Source organism: Populus trichocarpa, chromosome 17 (genome assembly GCF_000002775.5).
Source record: "Populus trichocarpa isolate Nisqually-1 chromosome 17, P.trichocarpa_v4.1, whole genome shotgun sequence".
NCBI lineage: Eukaryota > Viridiplantae > Streptophyta > Magnoliopsida > Malpighiales > Salicaceae > Populus > Populus trichocarpa.
In genome coordinates, this window is record NC_037301.2 from 14,640,898 (window position 1) to 14,658,747 (window position 17,850).

The window sequence follows — 17,850 nt, forward strand, 5'->3', positions numbered from 1 at the left end:
AAAAAAAAATATTAGATAGGTCTTTTATCACAAAAACAAAAATATTGATTTGTCCAAAGTTCAAACCCGTGACATCGTACCAATCAGCGTAACACATTAACTAGGTTTACTATTTATATGAATAATTAAACCACTCCATGTCTTTTAGTTGTATTTACAATTTATTAGCAAGTTTTTGTATTTTAAAAGTTTTTAGGTTGGTCATCATTATTCATAGAATAATTATTTCATCCCTTATTTTAATGAAATAATACATATGTTTTTGTTTCTGTTTATAACTTAGTTTGATATTAACAATCATTAATTAAAATGATGAGTTGTGATTAATTTTATTATTTATATTGGCAATATAATAATTAAAATAAACCCAAAGATTGTTTGACATTTATTTTAAAAAAAATTAATGGATTTTTTGATGAATTAAGTAAATAAAAAAAACAGTAAAGAGAATAAGTTATGATTTCTAAAACTACAGAGGCTAAGTTATTATATTACTAAAAGAATAGGAACTAAATAAAATTATTTACTCTTATTTAAATACATGCTTAGTTTTTAGGTAACAGACATTCTAGGTTTTGTCTCCTAATTTTTTGTGGTATCCTCCATAAATAGGAGACTAAAATCCTTGGAACTTAAGGATTCTTAGAATTTGACTCCAGAAAAGAAACTGAAATCATATAAAGCAACCTCACGCTTTAGATCAACAACCAAATTTTCTGAAAATAATATTAACACAATTCTATGGATACTGCTAATCTGATATCCCAATTGCCCGACCACATCAGACACCACATTCTCTCTTTTCTTTCAACACCAGAAGTAGTTCGTCTTAGTGTATTGTCCAAGGCATGGCATCGGATTTTCAATTCTTTTCCCATATTCGAGTTCTCCAGTTCCTCTTTCGCAAAAACTTCTGATAGTAGTTTTGAATTTATTATCTTTGTCTACAAATCTTTACTTCTCCAATGCCATCAATACAGAAGCATACCAAAATTTCAGTTTTCTTTCACCCAAGATCGTTGGAGACCTTATGTTTATTCTAAATATCTCCCGTCGCCGTGTGAACTTGATAAACTTATCAGTCGGTGTATAGAAATAGGTACACGGAAGGGTGTTAAGGAGCTTTCTATCTACTTTAGTATAACTGGATATTATAGACTCCCTGAAGCCGTGTTGTCTGTCAAAGAATTGGTTGTTTGTAGTTTAGGTGGTTGTATTTTCGACGGCGCCATAAATTGGCCTTCTCTGCGTGAGCTCTCTCTGAAAGAAGTTCAGATTTGTGACCAAAGGATTATCAACAATCTCTTCTTTACCTGCCCTTTGATCGAGAAATTTTCTCTAGTGGAATGTTTTGGGCTGAAGTACCTTCACCTTTCAGGATTAAGAAAACTCAAGAAGGTTAAGGTGAAAAGCGGATATCCGCATATGGAGAAGATCGAGATTGATGTGGTTAGTCTTCATACTTTCTCGTATTCTGCACACCATTATATGAAGACAGATATTGATCTGACCTCTTGCAAAAATCTAGAGGTATTTAAGTTTAAGGGTTATAACATTACAGAAGACATGATTCAATACCTTAATCGTAATTTCCCTGCCCTCAAAGTTTTGGTGTTGCACGGTGAACGCCTTCACTTTCAGAGGATTGAAATTTCTATCCCCCTGCTTGAGAAATTAAACCTCATTGTAGCTCAAATATCGGCAGTGGAAGCTATCATCAATACTCCGAGATTACGGTCATTCAAATGTGTCATGCACAAAATCCCGTCTTTGTTTTATTTGAACAGTTTACAAGAAGTCACTCTTGAATTATTTGTTGATCTCAACAATATTAAACATGGTGAAAGTTTTCTCGAAGATTTTAGGGAATATCTTAAAAATCTCAACAAAATCAAGCTTGTCACTCTGAGTATTTGCGTTTATTCTTCTTCTGAGATCCACAAAATAGTCAGCAGTACTGCCTCCAATCCTGTTTTGCTTGAAATCAGTCACTTGAAGCTGGAAACCTTTACCAGGGAGAAAGAAAGCCACGCTCTTGTTGATGGCTTGTTTTGTATTTGCCGTCCAGAATCTTTATTACTTGTGTCTGGCTGTGCAAGAAACGATGAGTTCATTAAGAATCTTTGCGAGAAACTAGTGCAAATAGAGAATGCAGCTACCTATGCAAATTGTTGGCAGCATCACTTAAAAGGCGTCAAGATCCAGCATTGTGGAAGAAAAGGATATAACAAGATCCTTACATGTGAAGCTTTCTTAGACTCATTGCAAACTCTGGAACCGAAGGAGAAGATTCGTTTTTTATTCGAATGGTGATTTAAATTTTTGCATTTATTTTATTTACTTGCTTGGACAAATTTTCTTAGAAATCAGCTGAACCTAGCCAGGGCTCTGCTGCAGCAGCCCTTCGAGCTTGTATTGAACAAGTTTTTTCCGGTTTGCGATGCATATGTTTAATAATTTGAGATTTTACCCTTTACCATCTGATATGTTACTGTTAGTTTACTAAATTGAGTTTACTAAATTTGACTAAGTCAACCTTAAAACTGGTGTAAAATAAAATAAGACCCAAGCTAAAGTTAACATCAACATTTACCAAGTTATTTTTTAAAACAAGTTTGAAATAAAACAAGATCTATGGTAAAGTTCACATCAATATTTATTAAATTATCTTTGTCAGGCTGGTCCAATTTAATAACTTAGTATATAGCATGAAATAGAGTTCTAATTTAACAGAATACAATGAAGCAAAGGATTCATTCATAGAAGAATTAAAAAAATTGTTATATGCAGCAGAGCATAAAATATTTTATAATTAACTTTCATGAGGTTTGAATCATTATAATGAAGAAAAATAATTAGATATATTTATTTGAGATTATAAATTATGGGAGTACGTTTAGTATTTTTTTTTTCCTGTTTTTCTCTAATAATCCTATTCGTGTACATAATAGAGACCTCCTTAAACTGAAGTAAGATTTGTTTTTTTGGATAACTACCTTGCTAAAATAAATATTTTTAAACTAGACTCCACCCTCACACACACACATATTTGGACACATATTTGGATGATAAATAATATTTGAATAATTATTATTTATATAAATACTTGAAACCCGATAAATAAAATATAAATATATAATTTTTTTATCCCATAAATAATAAATTAAGTATAAATATTGAGAAAAAAAATCATTATGCAGTCATTGTCATCCATATATGTTACCTAGAGTATTATTCCATCCTTGTTTTTAATGAAAATATCTTTATATTTTATTTTATTTTATTTTATTTTATTTGTGCTTAACTTAGATGTGATATTATTAATGAATTTAATTATTTTCTTTTAATAACACTCTATGGGTTATATATAGATTGAAAGAAATCCAAACGATAGTTTGAGAATTTTTTTTAAAAAAAAATAATGGATTTTTGATTAATAAACTAGACTTCATATTCAAAGACATTAAAGGGACTTCACCATCAATAGACTTAAGTTATGATTTGTGAAACTACAGGGACTACTACCTTTTTAGGTTTTCTAGGGTTTGCCACAACTGTTTGTGTTAATTTATAAAGCCGCCTCACGTTTTAGATCAGCACCCACATTCTCTGATTTCAATATGAACACAAGTTCTATGGATGCTGCTGATCGGATATCCCAATTGCCTGACCACATCAAACATCGAATTTTCTCTTTTCTTTCAACACCAGAGGTGGTTCGTCTTAGTGTCTTGTCCAAGCCATGGCATCAGGTTTTCACTTCTTTTCCCATATCTGAGTTCTCCTGTCCCTCTTTTTTCACAAAAAAATCTGACAGAAGTTACGAATTCTGTAACTTTGTCTACAAATCTTTGCTTCGACAATGCCGACTATACAGAAGCATACCAAGATTTCAGTTGTCTGTCAGTACCAGAGATCTTTGTAGACCTTTTCCTTATTGTAAATTCATCAATCGGTGTATAGAACTAAGTACACAGAAGGGTGTTAAGGAGCTTTCTATCTACTTTTGTATGCCTCTATATCACAGACTACCTGAAGCCATGTTGTCTGTCAAAGAATTGGTTGTTTGTAAGTTAGCTGGTTGTCTCCTCAAAGGCAACGTAAATTGGCCTTCTCTGCGTGTGCTCTCTCTGAAAAAAGTTGAAATTTGTGACCAAAGTATTATCGACAATCTCATCTTTACCTGCCCTTTCATCGAGAAATTGGCTCTAATAGAATGTAATGGGTTAAGGTACCTTCACCTTTCAGGTTTAAGAAAACTCAAGAAAGTTAAGGTGAAAAGCCAAATCTCTCCGCCTCTGGAGAAGATTGAGATTGACGTGGTTAGTCTTCAGACTTTCTCTTATTCTGCATCCTACAAGGAGAAGACAGATATTGATCTGACCTCTTGCAAAAATCTAGAGGTATTTAAGTACAAGCATGGTATGATTACAGAAGACCTGATTCAAGGCCTTAATTGTAATTTCCCTGCCCTCAAAGTTTTGGTGTTGCACGGTTATCGCCATCACATTCAGAGGATTGAGATTTCTATCCCCCTGCTTGAGAAATTAAACCTCTCTTTACCTGACTTGTCGGCAGAGGAAGCTATCATCAATGCTCCAAGATTACGGTCATTCAAATGTTACATGGAAAACATCCCGCCTTTGTTTTCTTTGAATCAAACAAGTTTACAAGAAGTTGCTCTTAAATTATCTCTTGATCTCATCTATTTTCAACAGCGTGAAAGTTTTCGCGAAGATTTTATGGAAATTATTGAAAGTTTCAACCAAATCAAGCTTGTCACTCTGCGTTTTACCTACTATTCCTCGTCTGTAATCAACAAAATAGTCAGCAAAGTCTCCAATCCTGTTTTGCTTGATATCAGGCACTTGAAGCTGAAAACCTATATAGACGGCACGGAGAAAGTAAACGTCGCTCTTGTTGATGACTTGTTTTGTATTTGCCGTCCTGAATCTTTATTACTTGTGTCTGGCTGTGGAGGAAACGATGCGTTCATGAAGATTCTTTGCAAGAAACTAGTGCGCAGAGTGAAACATAAAAATTATTCTGCAGCTGCCCATGTCAAATGTTGGCAGCGTGACTTAAAAGGCGTCAAGATCGAGCATTTTGGAAGAAATGGATATAAGAAGGTTGTTACATGTCATGCTTTCTTAGATTCATTCCAAATTCTGGAACCGAAGCAGAAGATTCGTTTTGTATTCGAATGGTGATTTAAGTTGGAGTGTTAGTTTATATATATATATTTCCTTGAACAAATTCTCTTAGAAAACAGTTGAACCTAGGCAGGATTCAGCTGCAGCAGACCTTCGAGTTTGTGTTGAACAAGTTTTTTCCGGTTTGGGATTTTTATGTTTAATAATTTGATATTTTATTCTGTTGAGTGTGATATGTTACTGTTAATTTCTGAATGCGCGTCTCCAGTACTTATAACATAAGTTCCTTGTAAGGCAAATTCCACAGTGCCTACAATGATCTTGTAATCATTTTTGGTCTTGTTATGATCAGCTGGAAGCCCCAAAATGAGGCCATAACATTTCCAGGGCCATGCAATCTGATTACGCCGGTTGCCTCCAAAAACATAAGGCTAGATTAACCACCTTAAATGAGTTTCAATTAGATGTTAGGAATTCTTGTTTTTAGGGCCATTGCTTGGTGGACTTGTTAAATTTAGTTTCTTTTATCATGTTGTGTTCTGGAGGGTGCCATAAATTGGCCTTCTCTGCATGATCTTTCTCTGAAAGAAGTTAAAATTTGTGAGCAAAGTTTATGTGGTCTATGATCAAGAGAATTTATCTGATACATTGTCGGTTACGTTACCTCAAAACTTTCAGGTTTCACAAAACTCAAAGATATTATGGAGAAGATTGAGATTAAAGCTCTCAGTCTTCAAAGTTCAAACCCTCGTCTGTGTCGATGAAACAAGCTATTAGAGAAAATTTATCGATGAAAGTGCAGGTAAAGATGAGATTGTCAATAATACTTCGGTAATCAAAATAAACTTCTTTTAGAGAAAACTCACTCAAAGAGGGCAAATTTATGGCAGTGTCGAGAGCACATCCAGCTAACCTTGAAACAACCAATTCCTCGGCAGGGAAGATAGCTTGGGGCAAACTATAATTAGTAGACTAAAAATCAAGAGGAAACTGCTTAACGCCAGCCCATTAATAAGCATAATGTGGAGAGATTGTGGTGTATAATGTGGTCAGGCAATTATGATATCCATTAAGCATCAATTGTTCTGATGACCACGTTGAAATCAGAGGAACTGGGGTTGAGCTAAAACGTTAGGCCTCTTTGAAAAAACCAAGGCTTATACTATTTTCCCTGCAACTTGAAAAAAGAGAATAACATCAAATGCAGAAAAAATACAGAACAGCATGAGACACCCCAGGTTTCGACAAAATGCCTGATACAAAAAAACACCGAAAATAGAGGCACAATGCCCTCTTCCTACTGCTTGACAATAGTGCTGTCTCAGCCTCGAGTGCAAAGTTGGCGTTCAAGTCCAACGAAGAAATAGCCGTTCAAGTAAGGACCCTTCCCCATGATGAACTAATTCAAAATTCAGAACCTGTGTTGCTTCTTAAAATTGATGTCCAAGGATGGGAATAACATGTATTGAAAGGGGCCATAAAATTACTGTCAAGACTGGAAGATGCAGCCCCCTACCTATTCAATGAGCAGGATGAACAGTTGCTGCGAGCGAGCAACTGTAATGCCAAAGAGAACAGGGATTTCTTCCATGATGTTGGATATAGTCACTGTGTCCAGCATGGTACAGATGACCATTGCTCCAAGGGTTGGTGAGCACCAGACCGTGTCAAGGGTAACACTCACCTAACTGAATGGCTTAGTTTCCAGACTTCACATCCATCCCTTGCAAGGAAATGCAAGACATTTGTCTGCTAGGTGTTTATCAATTTCTTCTTTTCTTGAGAAATTTTCAGATACGAAGAGTTTGTATGCTAGACATTTGGCTGCTTTGATGTTTGTCATTTCTTCTGGCCTTGAGGATTTTTCAGATATTAGTAAGTTGTTGTTGGAGACTGCAATTTTAGGCCTTGGCCTTGGCATCTGTGAAGGGATGTTATATTTGAGGACAGATTTTTTTTTCTAAATTTAAAAATTAAATTGACCTATAAATTGTACTTTCTAGAAAAATAAAAATAAACTGAAAAAATAAATACTCTACAAGATATAAAGTGTAATTTATTAAAAAAAATAAAAAAAACCTTGTTTTTCTATGATTATGATTTATTTTATAAAAAAAAGAAAAAATAACATAATTTTATTAAAAAATCTCAACAACTAGAGACTGATTCACATTTATTAGAAAATAATTTTTCTATTTTTATATGTAGATTATGTTTTTCTCCTAATAATCCTATTCATGTAGGACTACAAAATCATGATAGGATTAGGACGAATTTATTAGAAAGTTTTTGTATTTTAAAAGTTTTCTAGGTCGCGCGGTCACCATTATTCATAGAGTAATTATCCAATCCCTTGTTTTAATGAAATAATCCCTATATTTTTATTTCCGTTCATAGTGATGAGTTTTCATAAATTTAATTATTTTCCTTCCATAATACTTTATTGGATATATAATAATCATAAGAAACCCAATGGTAGCTTGGCATTTTTTTCAAAAAGTTGATGGATCTTTTTTGATGAATTAATTATGTAAATAAAAAAAGGTCAAGGGACTAAGTTGTGATTTCTAAAACTATAGGGGCTAAGTTATTACATTGCTAAACAAAATAGGGACTAAATAAATTATTTACTCTTATTTAAACACATGCTTAGTTTTTAGTTAATAGGCGGTTTAAGCTTTGTCTCTGAATTTTTTTTTGGTATCCTCTCCGGAAAAGAGACTAAAATCCTTGCAGCTCAAGGATTCCTAAGATTTGACTCCGAAAAGGAGATTAAAATCATATAAAAGACACTGTTTGAGTTATTTTTTAAAGCAGCCTCACGTTTCAGATCAACAACCAAAATTCTCTGTTGTCAATATGAACACAATTTCTATGGATGCTGCTGATCGGATATCCCAGTTGCCTGAACACATCATACACCACATTCTCTCTCTTTTATCAACACCAGAGGTGGTTCGTCTTAGCGTCTTGTCCAAGACATGGCATCAGGTTTTCAATTCTTTTCCCATATCTGAGTTCTCCAGTTCCTCTTTTTTAGTAGAAAATTCTGACAGGAGTTTGGAATTTGCTACCTTTGTCTACAATTCTTTGCTTCGACAATGCCGACAATACAGAAGCATACCAAAATTTCAGTTTTCTGTCACCGATCGTTATTTCAGGACTTGTTTTTTTACTTTCCAACAGCCGTTGCAGCCTCAACTGGCTAAACATATCAATCGCTGTATACGACTGGGTACACAGAAGGGTGTTAAGGAGCTTTCTATCTACTTTTGTGTACCTGACTATTATAGACTACCCGAAGCCACCTTGTCTGTCAAAGAATTGGTTGTTTGTAGGTTAGCTGGTTGTATTCTCAGCGGCCCCATAAATTGGCCTTCTCTTCGTGAGCTCTCCCTGAAACAAGTTAAAATCTGTGACCAAAGGATTTTCGACAATCTCGTCTTTACCTGCCCTTTCATCGAGAAATTTGCTCTAGTAGAATGTGATGGGTTAAAGTACCTTCACCTTTCAGGTTTAAGAAAACTCAAGAAGGTTAAGGTGAAGAGACAATCTTTTCCGCTTATGGAGAAGATTGAGATTGATGTGGTTAGTCTTCATACTTTCTCTTATTCTCCATTCTACTTTGAGAAGACTCATATTGATCTGACCTCCTGCAAAAATCTAGAGGTATTTAAGTTTAAGGGTTGTACAGAAAGTTTTAGGAAATATCTAAAAAATCTCAACCAAATCAAGCGTGTCACTCTGTGTATTTTCTGTTATTCCTCTTCTGGGTTCGAAAAAATAGTCAGCAAGGTCTCCGATCCTGTACTTCATATCACTCACTTGAAGCTGAAAACCTATATCATAGAGAAAAAAGGCCACTCTCTTGTTGATGTCTTGTTTTGTATTTGCCGTCCAGAATCTTTATTTCTTGTTTCTGGCCGTGGAACCAACGATGAGTTCATGAAGATTCTTTGCAAGAAACTAGTGCGGAGAGTGAAGCATAACCATTTAAACGGTTGGCAGCATGACTTAAAAGGCGTCCAGATCGAGCGTTGTGGAAGAAATGGATATCGGAAGGTTGTTACATGCGATGCTTTCTTAGATTCATTGCAAACTCTTGAACCAAAGGAGACGATTCGTTTTGAATTCGAATGGAGTTTTAATTCTCTTCCTTAAAGATGGTGCAGTTCCAGTTTATTTAAATGCTTGAATAAATTTTCTAGGAAAACAGTTGAACCTAGCTAGCAGGGCTCAGCTGAGCAGCCCTTCGAGTTTGTAATGCACAAGTTTTTTCTGGTTTGCGATGAATAATTTGATACTTACTATTTAACGTCTGAAATGTTACTGTTAATTTCTGATTTTATTAATATTTGCTAGTGCCATAAAAATAATGACCAAACTAGCAAGCAAAAGAAGAATACAGAAAAGAAAAGGAAGGAAAAAACGGAAAACAAAAATAGACAGAGGTATATACCAGCAAGCATATGATGAACAAAACTTGACGCCTTACTGATTTGACAGAAGGAGGATCCCATATGAGCTTCTAAGCAAGTCCATTCCCGTGTAATAGTAGTTTCCTTCAAATGTTTTCAGCCAAAGTGTTAGTCAATGAAGAACAAGCTCAAAGACAGTATCCCGATCAGTAGAATCTCCCAAGAACAGATTTTGCACAGCACATCCTGAGTATTGAGTGGGAAAGAGTTATAAATTTATAATCAACCTTGATGGGCAGAATTAACACAAAAAGATGAAACATTTATTATTAGCTAACATCTCTGAAATGTTATTGCTGAACCAAACTCTCTACCTGTTTATCAGGGATGTGAGAAATCCTCGGCTAATCCTGCCCTATCTCCTGTCGACACCTTTTCCCAGCAAGAGACTTTCATTATTAGCCAAGGAACAAGTAATAAACTTTATAATTCAGAGATATATGACACACACGAAATGAAAGCTGTCAAGAGAGGAGAGTCTCAAGGGAAAGAAAGCTTAGACGAAGATCTTGACATTCACGAAAAGGAAGCTCCGAGAAAAATAGAGTCTTCATAAATAACAACATCAGAATACAAGTGAGGGGACACTTGGGATAGAAACACTGCACGTCTCGGTCTTTCCTATTTTGAATGTACAAGTAATTTTTTCAAAATAAGTTTTTTTTTTAATTTTAGCTCTATTTAAGTATAGGAATAATAATCATATACGGTCTATGTTTTTATTATTATTATATATTTTTTAAAAAAATTGAGTGGCATCTTTTTTTTTCCAAAAATTAAAGTCAGCTCATTGAAAAATTCAAATTAGAAATATATTGAAATTCCCAAAACGTCCGGACTAAAATGCAACAGTCTCAAAACATCAAGTACGAAACATTCCAAAGCAAAAGAATAGGTCCCACTCTGTCATCAAATTCAACCATATATAAATAAAACAAATTAAAAAAAAATCCTCCAGGTCTCCCTTAGCAAACCAGAACAGAACCTTCTCGACTTCCCTCGAAAACCATGCATCCTTCCCCTTTACGTCGTCGTTTCCCCGAACAATCTAGAGTCTAGACAGACTCACGCTTCAAGAAGAACCTAGAACCCATCATACACTATAAAAAACCCTAAAGCAAGCTCCTTTCCCTCGTCAAGAACAAGCCCTGAACAATCCATCATCGAATTCTCTCTCGCTTTGTTGCTTCTGAGTCGTTTCTTGCTCTCTTAATCGTGTTTTCTTGCTTGCTTTTGCGTGGTTTCTTGCTTGCTTTGGCGTGGGAAAGATGGCAGACGTGCAAATGGGAGAAGCAGAGACATTTGCATTCCAAGCAGAGATCAACCAGCTCTTGAGCTTGATCATCAACACATTCTATTCCAACAAAGAAATCTTCCTTCGTGAACTCATCAGCAATGCTTCTGATGTACATTCTCCTCTGTTCTTTCAGTCTTTGTTTGTCTAGGGTTCTTATGTTTTCATGGTGCTAATGGTGGTTTCTTGGGATTTGTGTAGGCGTTGGATAAGATTAGATTTGAGAGCTTGACGGATAAGAGCAAGCTTGATGCACAACCTGAGTTGTTCATCAGGCTTGTTCCTGATAAAACTAACAACACCTTGTCCATCATCGATAGCGGTGTTGGCATGACCAAAGCAGGTACATCAAAGTCCTCTACAACCCATTTTTTCTTCTTTAAAAAATATCATCTGGATCACTGAAAATTTTGTTTCCTGGTCTTGATTCCGTGTTTATCTCTCAAACCCAAGTTTTATCTTTGAAAGTTACCATCCGAGGCAGTGCAAATTTTATTTATTGATTTGGATTCTGGGTTTTGGGATATAAAGTTACGTATTTTATGTTTTTGGTTCGGGATTCTCATGAGATAAAAGCCGAAGTTTATTAAAATTGCGAGTGGAATAGTGAGAAAGTGGTTTATTGGTAAGGTATAGGGGGAGGATTAGAGAGAGCTGATTGCGGTTGATATGATTTGGGAATGCTTATTTTTTGAGTTTGTGAATTGTAGATTTGGTGAATAATTTGGGAACAATTGCGAGGTCGGGGACGAAGGAGTTTATGGAGGCATTGCAGGCAGGGGCTGATGTTAGTATGATTGGACAATTTGGTGTGGGGTTCTATTCTGCTTACCTTGTTGCTGAGAGGGTTGTGGTGACTACTAAGCATAATGATGATGAGCAATATGTTTGGGAGTCACAAGCTGGTGGATCTTTCACTGTTACAAGGGATGTTAACGGAGAGCAACTTGGTAGGGGTACTAAGATTACCCTCTACCTCAAGGAGGATCAGGTAAATAAAGCACCCTGTTTAATTTAACTAGACTTTTTGGTTTGTGGATTGATGTTGTTATTGGCTTGTTCGTGTTAGATTTGATTTTGGGTTATGACTTTTGGTTTTTGCAATAATTTTGTTTGTAGCTTGAGTACTTGGAGGAGAGGAGGATTAAGGATCTTGTGAAGAAGCATTCTGAGTTCATCAGTTATCCTATCTATCTGTGGACTGAGAAGACGACTGAGAAGGAGATTAGTGACGATGAGGATGATGAACCAAAGAAGGAAGAGGAGGGTGATATTGAGGAAGTAGATGAGGAGAAGGAGACTAAATACAAGAAAAAGAAGATTAAGGAGGTTTCTCATGAGTGGCAGCTCATTAACAAGCAGAAACCTATCTGGTTGCGCAAGCCGGAAGAGATCACCAAGGAGGAGTATGCTTCCTTCTACAAGAGTTTGACCAATGATTGGGAAGATCATTTGGCTGTTAAGCACTTCTCTGTTGAGGGTCAGCTGGAGTTCAAGGCTATTCTCTTTGCGCCGAAGAGAGCTCCATTTGATTTGTTTGACACTAGAAAGAAGATGAACAACATCAAGCTTTACGTAAGGAGGGTCTTTATCATGGACAATTGTGAGGAGCTTATCCCTGAGTACCTTGGATTTATCAAGGGTGTTGTTGATTCTGATGATTTGCCACTCAACATCTCTCGTGAGATGCTTCAACAGAATAAAATCCTCAAGGTTATTAGGAAGAACCTAGTGAAGAAGTGCATTGAGATGTTCAATGAGATTGCAGAGAACAAGGAGGATTACCAGAAGTTTTATGATGCTTTCTCAAAGAACTTGAAATTGGGTATCCATGAGGACAGTCAGAACAGAGCCAAACTGGCTGATTTGCTCCGGTACCATTCAACCAAGAGTGGCGATGAAATGACAAGCTTGAAGGATTACGTCACCAGAATGAAAGAGGGCCAGAAGGACATTTACTACATTACAGGAGAAAGCAAGAAGGCAGTGGAAAACTCTCCATTCCTTGAGAAGCTCAAGAAGAGGGGCTACGAGGTGCTGTTTATGGTTGATGCCATTGACGAGTATGCTGTTGGCCAGTTGAAGGAATATGATGGAAAGAAGCTGGTGTCTGCTACAAAGGAAGGTCTAAAACTTGACGATGAGACTGAGGAAGAGAAAAAGAAAAAGGAGGAGAAAAAGAAGTCCTTTGAGAACCTTTGTAAGACAATCAAGGACATTTTGGGAGACAAAGTGGAGAAGGTGGTTGTCTCTGACCGGATTGTGGACTCTCCATGCTGTTTGGTGACAGGAGAGTATGGCTGGACAGCTAACATGGAGAGGATCATGAAGGCTCAGGCATTGAGGGACAGCAGCATGAGCTCGTACATGTCAAGCAAGAAGACCATGGAGATCAACCCTGACAATGGTATCATGGAGGAATTGAGGAAGAGAGCCGAGGCTGACAAGAATGACAAGTCCGTCAAGGACCTCGTGTTGCTGCTGTTTGAGACTGCTCTGCTAACCTCTGGCTTCAGCCTAGATGATCCAAACACATTTGCTGCTAGGATTCACAGGATGTTGAAACTGGGTCTTAGCATTGATGAGGATGAGGCTGCTGGTGATGATACTGACATGCCTGCCCTGGAGGAAGACGGTGCTGAGGAGAGCAAGATGGAGGAGGTGGACTAAGCTCCCAGCTTTTTGTTATGTTGATAATACTTGTGAATTGGTTTTGTCTCGTGTCCGTTGTGTATTTGAAAGAGAGATGGTCCTTCGTGAGCGTCTTAAGAGTCTGTTTTTAGGTGTCATAGAGGGAGTCTGCAAATAGTTTCTGCCCTTGTGTACTGTGTGGTTACAAGATCATTAGATTGTGTTGTTATCAAATTATGCAACCTGATCTGTGCTGGGCTCTTGTTTTGAAAATTAATTTTGTTAGATTCACGTAGCCAGATGGTTGATTCCCAACTTCTCTTTGGCTACACAGGAGTGAGTCCTAGCTACAAAGTTAAGAATTGAAAGATTAAAAGAAGTTTTTAAACAAAAATAGTGACCCTGGTTACAAGCCTGATTGGATTTGACAACCATGATAAATTCTACTCGATTGACATGCATCTGCTCTAGTTGGATGGCCTCAATTTCCAGTTGGTTTCCATTGTCATCACTTTGAACCTTCCAGAGCAGGTAGCAATGCATGTTCACAGAGGTGGTGACAAGAATGAAACATGGAATGGCTCGTGTATGGAGGTGCCGCTCCTGCAACCCGTTTGGCCTAATCCCCTTTTTGTTCTTGGAACCCTTGCCCCTGAAAGGGAGGTCATAGGTTATGTAGCGAACCAGATTAGGCTCAAGCCATTAGTAATAGTCTAATGCTACCTGTGATGCACTGTGCTGCAGGTCTATCATTTTTTTAATATACATGGATGTTTAGGTGATGGTATTATTTGTAAATAAACAAGAAAAACTTAATGCTTGAGTCATTAATTTGAATTATTTAGTAGAATCAAGTATTGTAATAATATGATATAGGTTATAGACAATGATGAAAGACGAACCATACAAAAAAATATTTGATAATAATTAACTAAAATAAATAAGCTGTTAATATTATATCTCGAAGGAAAAAAATAAATCTTTGAAAACTCATTGTCATTCCACTGTGAATAATGTCATCACCAAAAGACGGTTCAAACTTCACTGAAAAAGAGTGCATGATAACATGAAAAAAAGAACTGCAAGGATCGCTGGAGCAACGCCGTGGAAAAGAAAAGCTAAAAAAAATGAGTGATTATCCATTTATATTCAATCAATCAATTATATTCAACCAATTAATTTTCTTTAACTCAAGAATAAAATTTAACTATAAAAATAAACTTAATAAAAAAAATACCCAAAAGAATCCACTCAAATAAAAAAAATGATAAAACATAGGACACAAAAAGGTTGAAAAAAAAATAAAGCTCAATTTTCAATTAAATAAATACAAAAAAAATATCTAAAAATTCACAAGACAGACGCAAAGACTAAGAAAAAGAGGTGAAAGAAATGAGAGAAAAAAAAAATGCCTGCTTGGGCACTGCTTTTTCATGAGAGCACGTCGAGACGCATCGGAAATAACCCTAGAACGACAATTTTGGCCTCCTAAATCAATTGCACACATTAGCATATTTTTTTCATTCTTTTTATTTTTTAAAATACTTAAATAACATCACCCCAACTCATTAGTTACCAAAATAAAAAGCAACAAAAAATATCCTTTAAACCAAGGGTTAAATTATTTAACATCAAAGATGCAAGGTCTTTTAATTGTGCAACAAAATTTAAAATTACAAAAAAGACCCTATATCTTTTTCATTTCACGGGTAGATAGATTATTTTATTATATAATTTTTTCTATAAAAAATATAAAAATAACCCTCAATTGAAGCTAAAAATTTATTTCTTTAATGATGTAAATTTATTATACAATTAAACACACAAAATACTTATCCTCCCCTAATCAATTTTAGAACACCAAAATTGTTCTAATACAATACTATTTTACCCCTAAATAATTGGTTATTTTTTAAGGCGGGATAAAACACTATTCCCGTCCTCAATCAACTCTATCCAGGTAAACAATCTAGGTGAACAGTGTTTTCTCCTTCTCTTTTAGGTTTTTTTTTTTTTTAATGTTGCCACTGAGCTTCATGTAATCTAATGAAGAGAATTTTGAGTCGGGGGTAGCTGATGTGCTACTCATCAACATCACAGATTAGGAGGATCATACCAATCCTAAAACCTTGCTTTCTATTGAACTGTATGACTGCAGTTTAATGTAAAGGACTAAAATTAGAAACCTAATTTTAATTAGGGCTGATATTCAAAACATAGCCCCTATTTAACGCCGATTTAAGCTTTGCCAGAACTTGCAGGAGCTTGGATGTAGAAAAGATGTGGTGGTGAACTTCACGCAAAACAACTAATCTAACGAACAGTTTAAACTATAAAATTTTAAGCTCATCTACAGATCGGCACCAGAGACTCAGGTAAAATTGGACAACAGCCTTTGTGTGCTGGGCACTGTGTTATGAGAACTAGAACATGCAGACCCTTTGAGCTGGTTTTTCAAGATGGCAATACCAGAGCTCCTGCATCAAAGAATGCAGTAACATAACCCCCAAAGTTATACTGTGTCCCTGACACATAATTGACAAATCTCACTTGCAATTCATGCCCTCCGGATAAGAAAACAGCCACGGTAAATCAAGCAATCAAATGATGGTAAAACAGAAAAATCTGGGTTCCATTTCATCAAATTGCAAACTTTAAACAAGAGTACTTCAAAATAGGAACTGTATTCTAGTCTCAAGGATCAACTTGCTAAGAGAGTTGAACAAGGGCACAACTGCTACATCTAGTAAAAACAGCAAAACTGTAAAAGACTAGCAACACCTTCAAGCAAAGTCAGGAGTACTAGTTTGACCAGCACCGTAACCTCCTCCTCCACGACCAAAGCCAGGCCTTCCACCAGAGCCCTGGAAGATCCAAACATGGAATAGAATTAGAAGTAAATACACAAGAACACATTGTGGCAGTTGTCCCTAATGAGCATTAACATTTAGGGTAATTGTATTAAAGTGAAATTACCCTAAATGCAGGCTGGTAATCTGCTGGAGCTCCTCCCTTCTCACCACCTTCAACCCCTCGTGGGCCCCCACGATAACCATCACGGTCACCAAATCTTGGACGGTCTCCCTCAAAGCGAGGTGGGCCTCTAGAAATCCAAACAAACACCACATGCAAATTAGTATATTCTAAAAAATCAAGGTTGATGAGAACACTCAAATCACGAAATTGTCAACATAAATTAAAATTACCGGGGACGGTCACCAGGTGGACCACCAAATGGGCGACCACCAGCAGGCTTTGCCTGTTTCTTCAAGGTAGCAGGAACAATTTCTGATGGAAGATTCAGATAAGTCCTCAAAAACTCAATTCCATCATTGGTAAGATACCAGTAGTAGTACATCCATGCAAATGTCTCGCGAACATATTCCTTGGATTTGAAGCTCTGCATGAGCTTAATAACCTGGAGATTGGGAACATCAATCTCCGGGTGCTTTGCAAGATTGTAATCTTTTTTTGCATAGCAAACTCCCTCTGCAGAATCAAGAACAAAATAAGATAAAACTAAACCTCATTAGTCCCGTTTGGATAATTTGAAAAAATAACAAAACTTCACCATTCAGACTAACTGATCATATCCAAAATAAAAGCAAGAATGACCAAGATACTCAGCATAGTCTTAATTTTGTATTCCAACTACCAGGACAAAAACCCGTTAAAACCTACACCTAAAGAGGAACTAGCTGAAGAATGATAATACTGACTGCACCTCACTTGAATTATCAATGCAATAAGAACAAAAGCAGCTAAAGACTACTGCTTTGGACAAAAAGAGAATGTACCCTATAAGTCAATGGCTTTTCTAATTGACATCCATGTTATTAGAAGAACTCAATGTTATTAAATCAGCTCTGTAAGATCACAACCTGTGAACTAACATTAACCCCAATTCTTCAAAACCCACAACTAGAAGTGAATATTCCAAAAACCATAAAAAATACAAAAGATCTTCTTTCCAGATAACTAAAAATAGATCTATAGCAGAAAAAGACAAGACCTTGAAAGAGGTACTTGGAGATCTCTCTTCTGTTCTTCTCTGAAATAATCTGAAACAGCAATAGACAGCATAAAAAAGTCAGTATCTTTCTATATTTGTGTCTGTTAGAAGTAGAGAGGAAGAGATAGAGGGGGTTACCATGGTTGCTAAAATGCAAGCCCCGTTTTGTGCTTTGGTACAGAGATGAGAGGAGAGCTCTCTTCTTTCGATAGGATGCTAAGGATGACTTCAAAACCCTAAAGAAAACGATACCGTAATTATATATGGGTTTAGTTCTGGGCT

The 17,850-nt window shown here is 36.2% G+C and overlaps 5 protein-coding genes across 5 annotated transcripts; 4 read left to right on the top strand and 1 right to left on the bottom strand.

Annotated features, from left to right (window-relative positions):
- Positions 1-732: 732 nt before the first annotated feature.
- LOC18106468 (putative F-box/LRR-repeat protein At5g02700) lies at positions 733-2,464 on the top strand. The gene has a single exon (XM_006372332.3). It carries the CDS (start codon positions 742-744, stop codon positions 2,311-2,313), a length of 1,572 nt encoding a protein of 523 aa, XP_006372394.3. The 5' UTR covers positions 733-741; the 3' UTR covers positions 2,314-2,464.
- Positions 2,465-3,514: 1,050 nt separating this feature from the next.
- On the top strand, positions 3,515-5,408 carry LOC18106467 (putative F-box/LRR-repeat protein At3g28410). The gene has a single exon (XM_024588772.2). It carries the CDS (start codon positions 3,621-3,623, stop codon positions 5,208-5,210), a length of 1,590 nt encoding a protein of 529 aa, XP_024444540.2. The 5' UTR covers positions 3,515-3,620; the 3' UTR covers positions 5,211-5,408.
- Positions 5,409-7,949: 2,541 nt separating this feature from the next.
- On the top strand, positions 7,950-9,445 carry LOC18106466 (putative F-box/LRR-repeat protein At5g02930). Its single transcript, XM_024588977.2, has one exon. The coding sequence runs from the start codon at positions 8,013-8,015 to the stop codon at positions 9,312-9,314; it is 1,302 nt and encodes a 433-aa protein (XP_024444745.1). The 5' UTR covers positions 7,950-8,012; the 3' UTR covers positions 9,315-9,445.
- A 1,250-nt stretch (positions 9,446-10,695) lies between these two features.
- LOC18106465 (heat shock protein 83) lies at positions 10,696-13,829 on the top strand. The gene is made up of 4 exons (XM_006372329.3): positions 10,696-11,037; positions 11,127-11,268; positions 11,636-11,916; positions 12,045-13,829. The coding sequence occupies exons 1-4, from the start codon at positions 10,900-10,902 to the stop codon at positions 13,593-13,595; spliced, it is 2,112 nt and encodes a 703-aa protein (XP_006372391.2). The 5' UTR covers positions 10,696-10,899; the 3' UTR covers positions 13,596-13,829.
- Positions 13,830-16,167: 2,338 nt separating this feature from the next.
- Positions 16,168-17,850, bottom strand: LOC18106464 (40S ribosomal protein S10-1). The gene is made up of 5 exons (XM_006372328.3): positions 17,707-17,850; positions 17,569-17,617; positions 16,763-17,045; positions 16,533-16,659; positions 16,168-16,420 (listed from the first exon to the last, which is right to left on the bottom strand). The coding sequence occupies exons 1-5, from the start codon at positions 17,707-17,709 to the stop codon at positions 16,340-16,342; spliced, it is 543 nt and encodes a 180-aa protein (XP_006372390.1). The 5' UTR covers positions 17,710-17,850; the 3' UTR covers positions 16,168-16,339.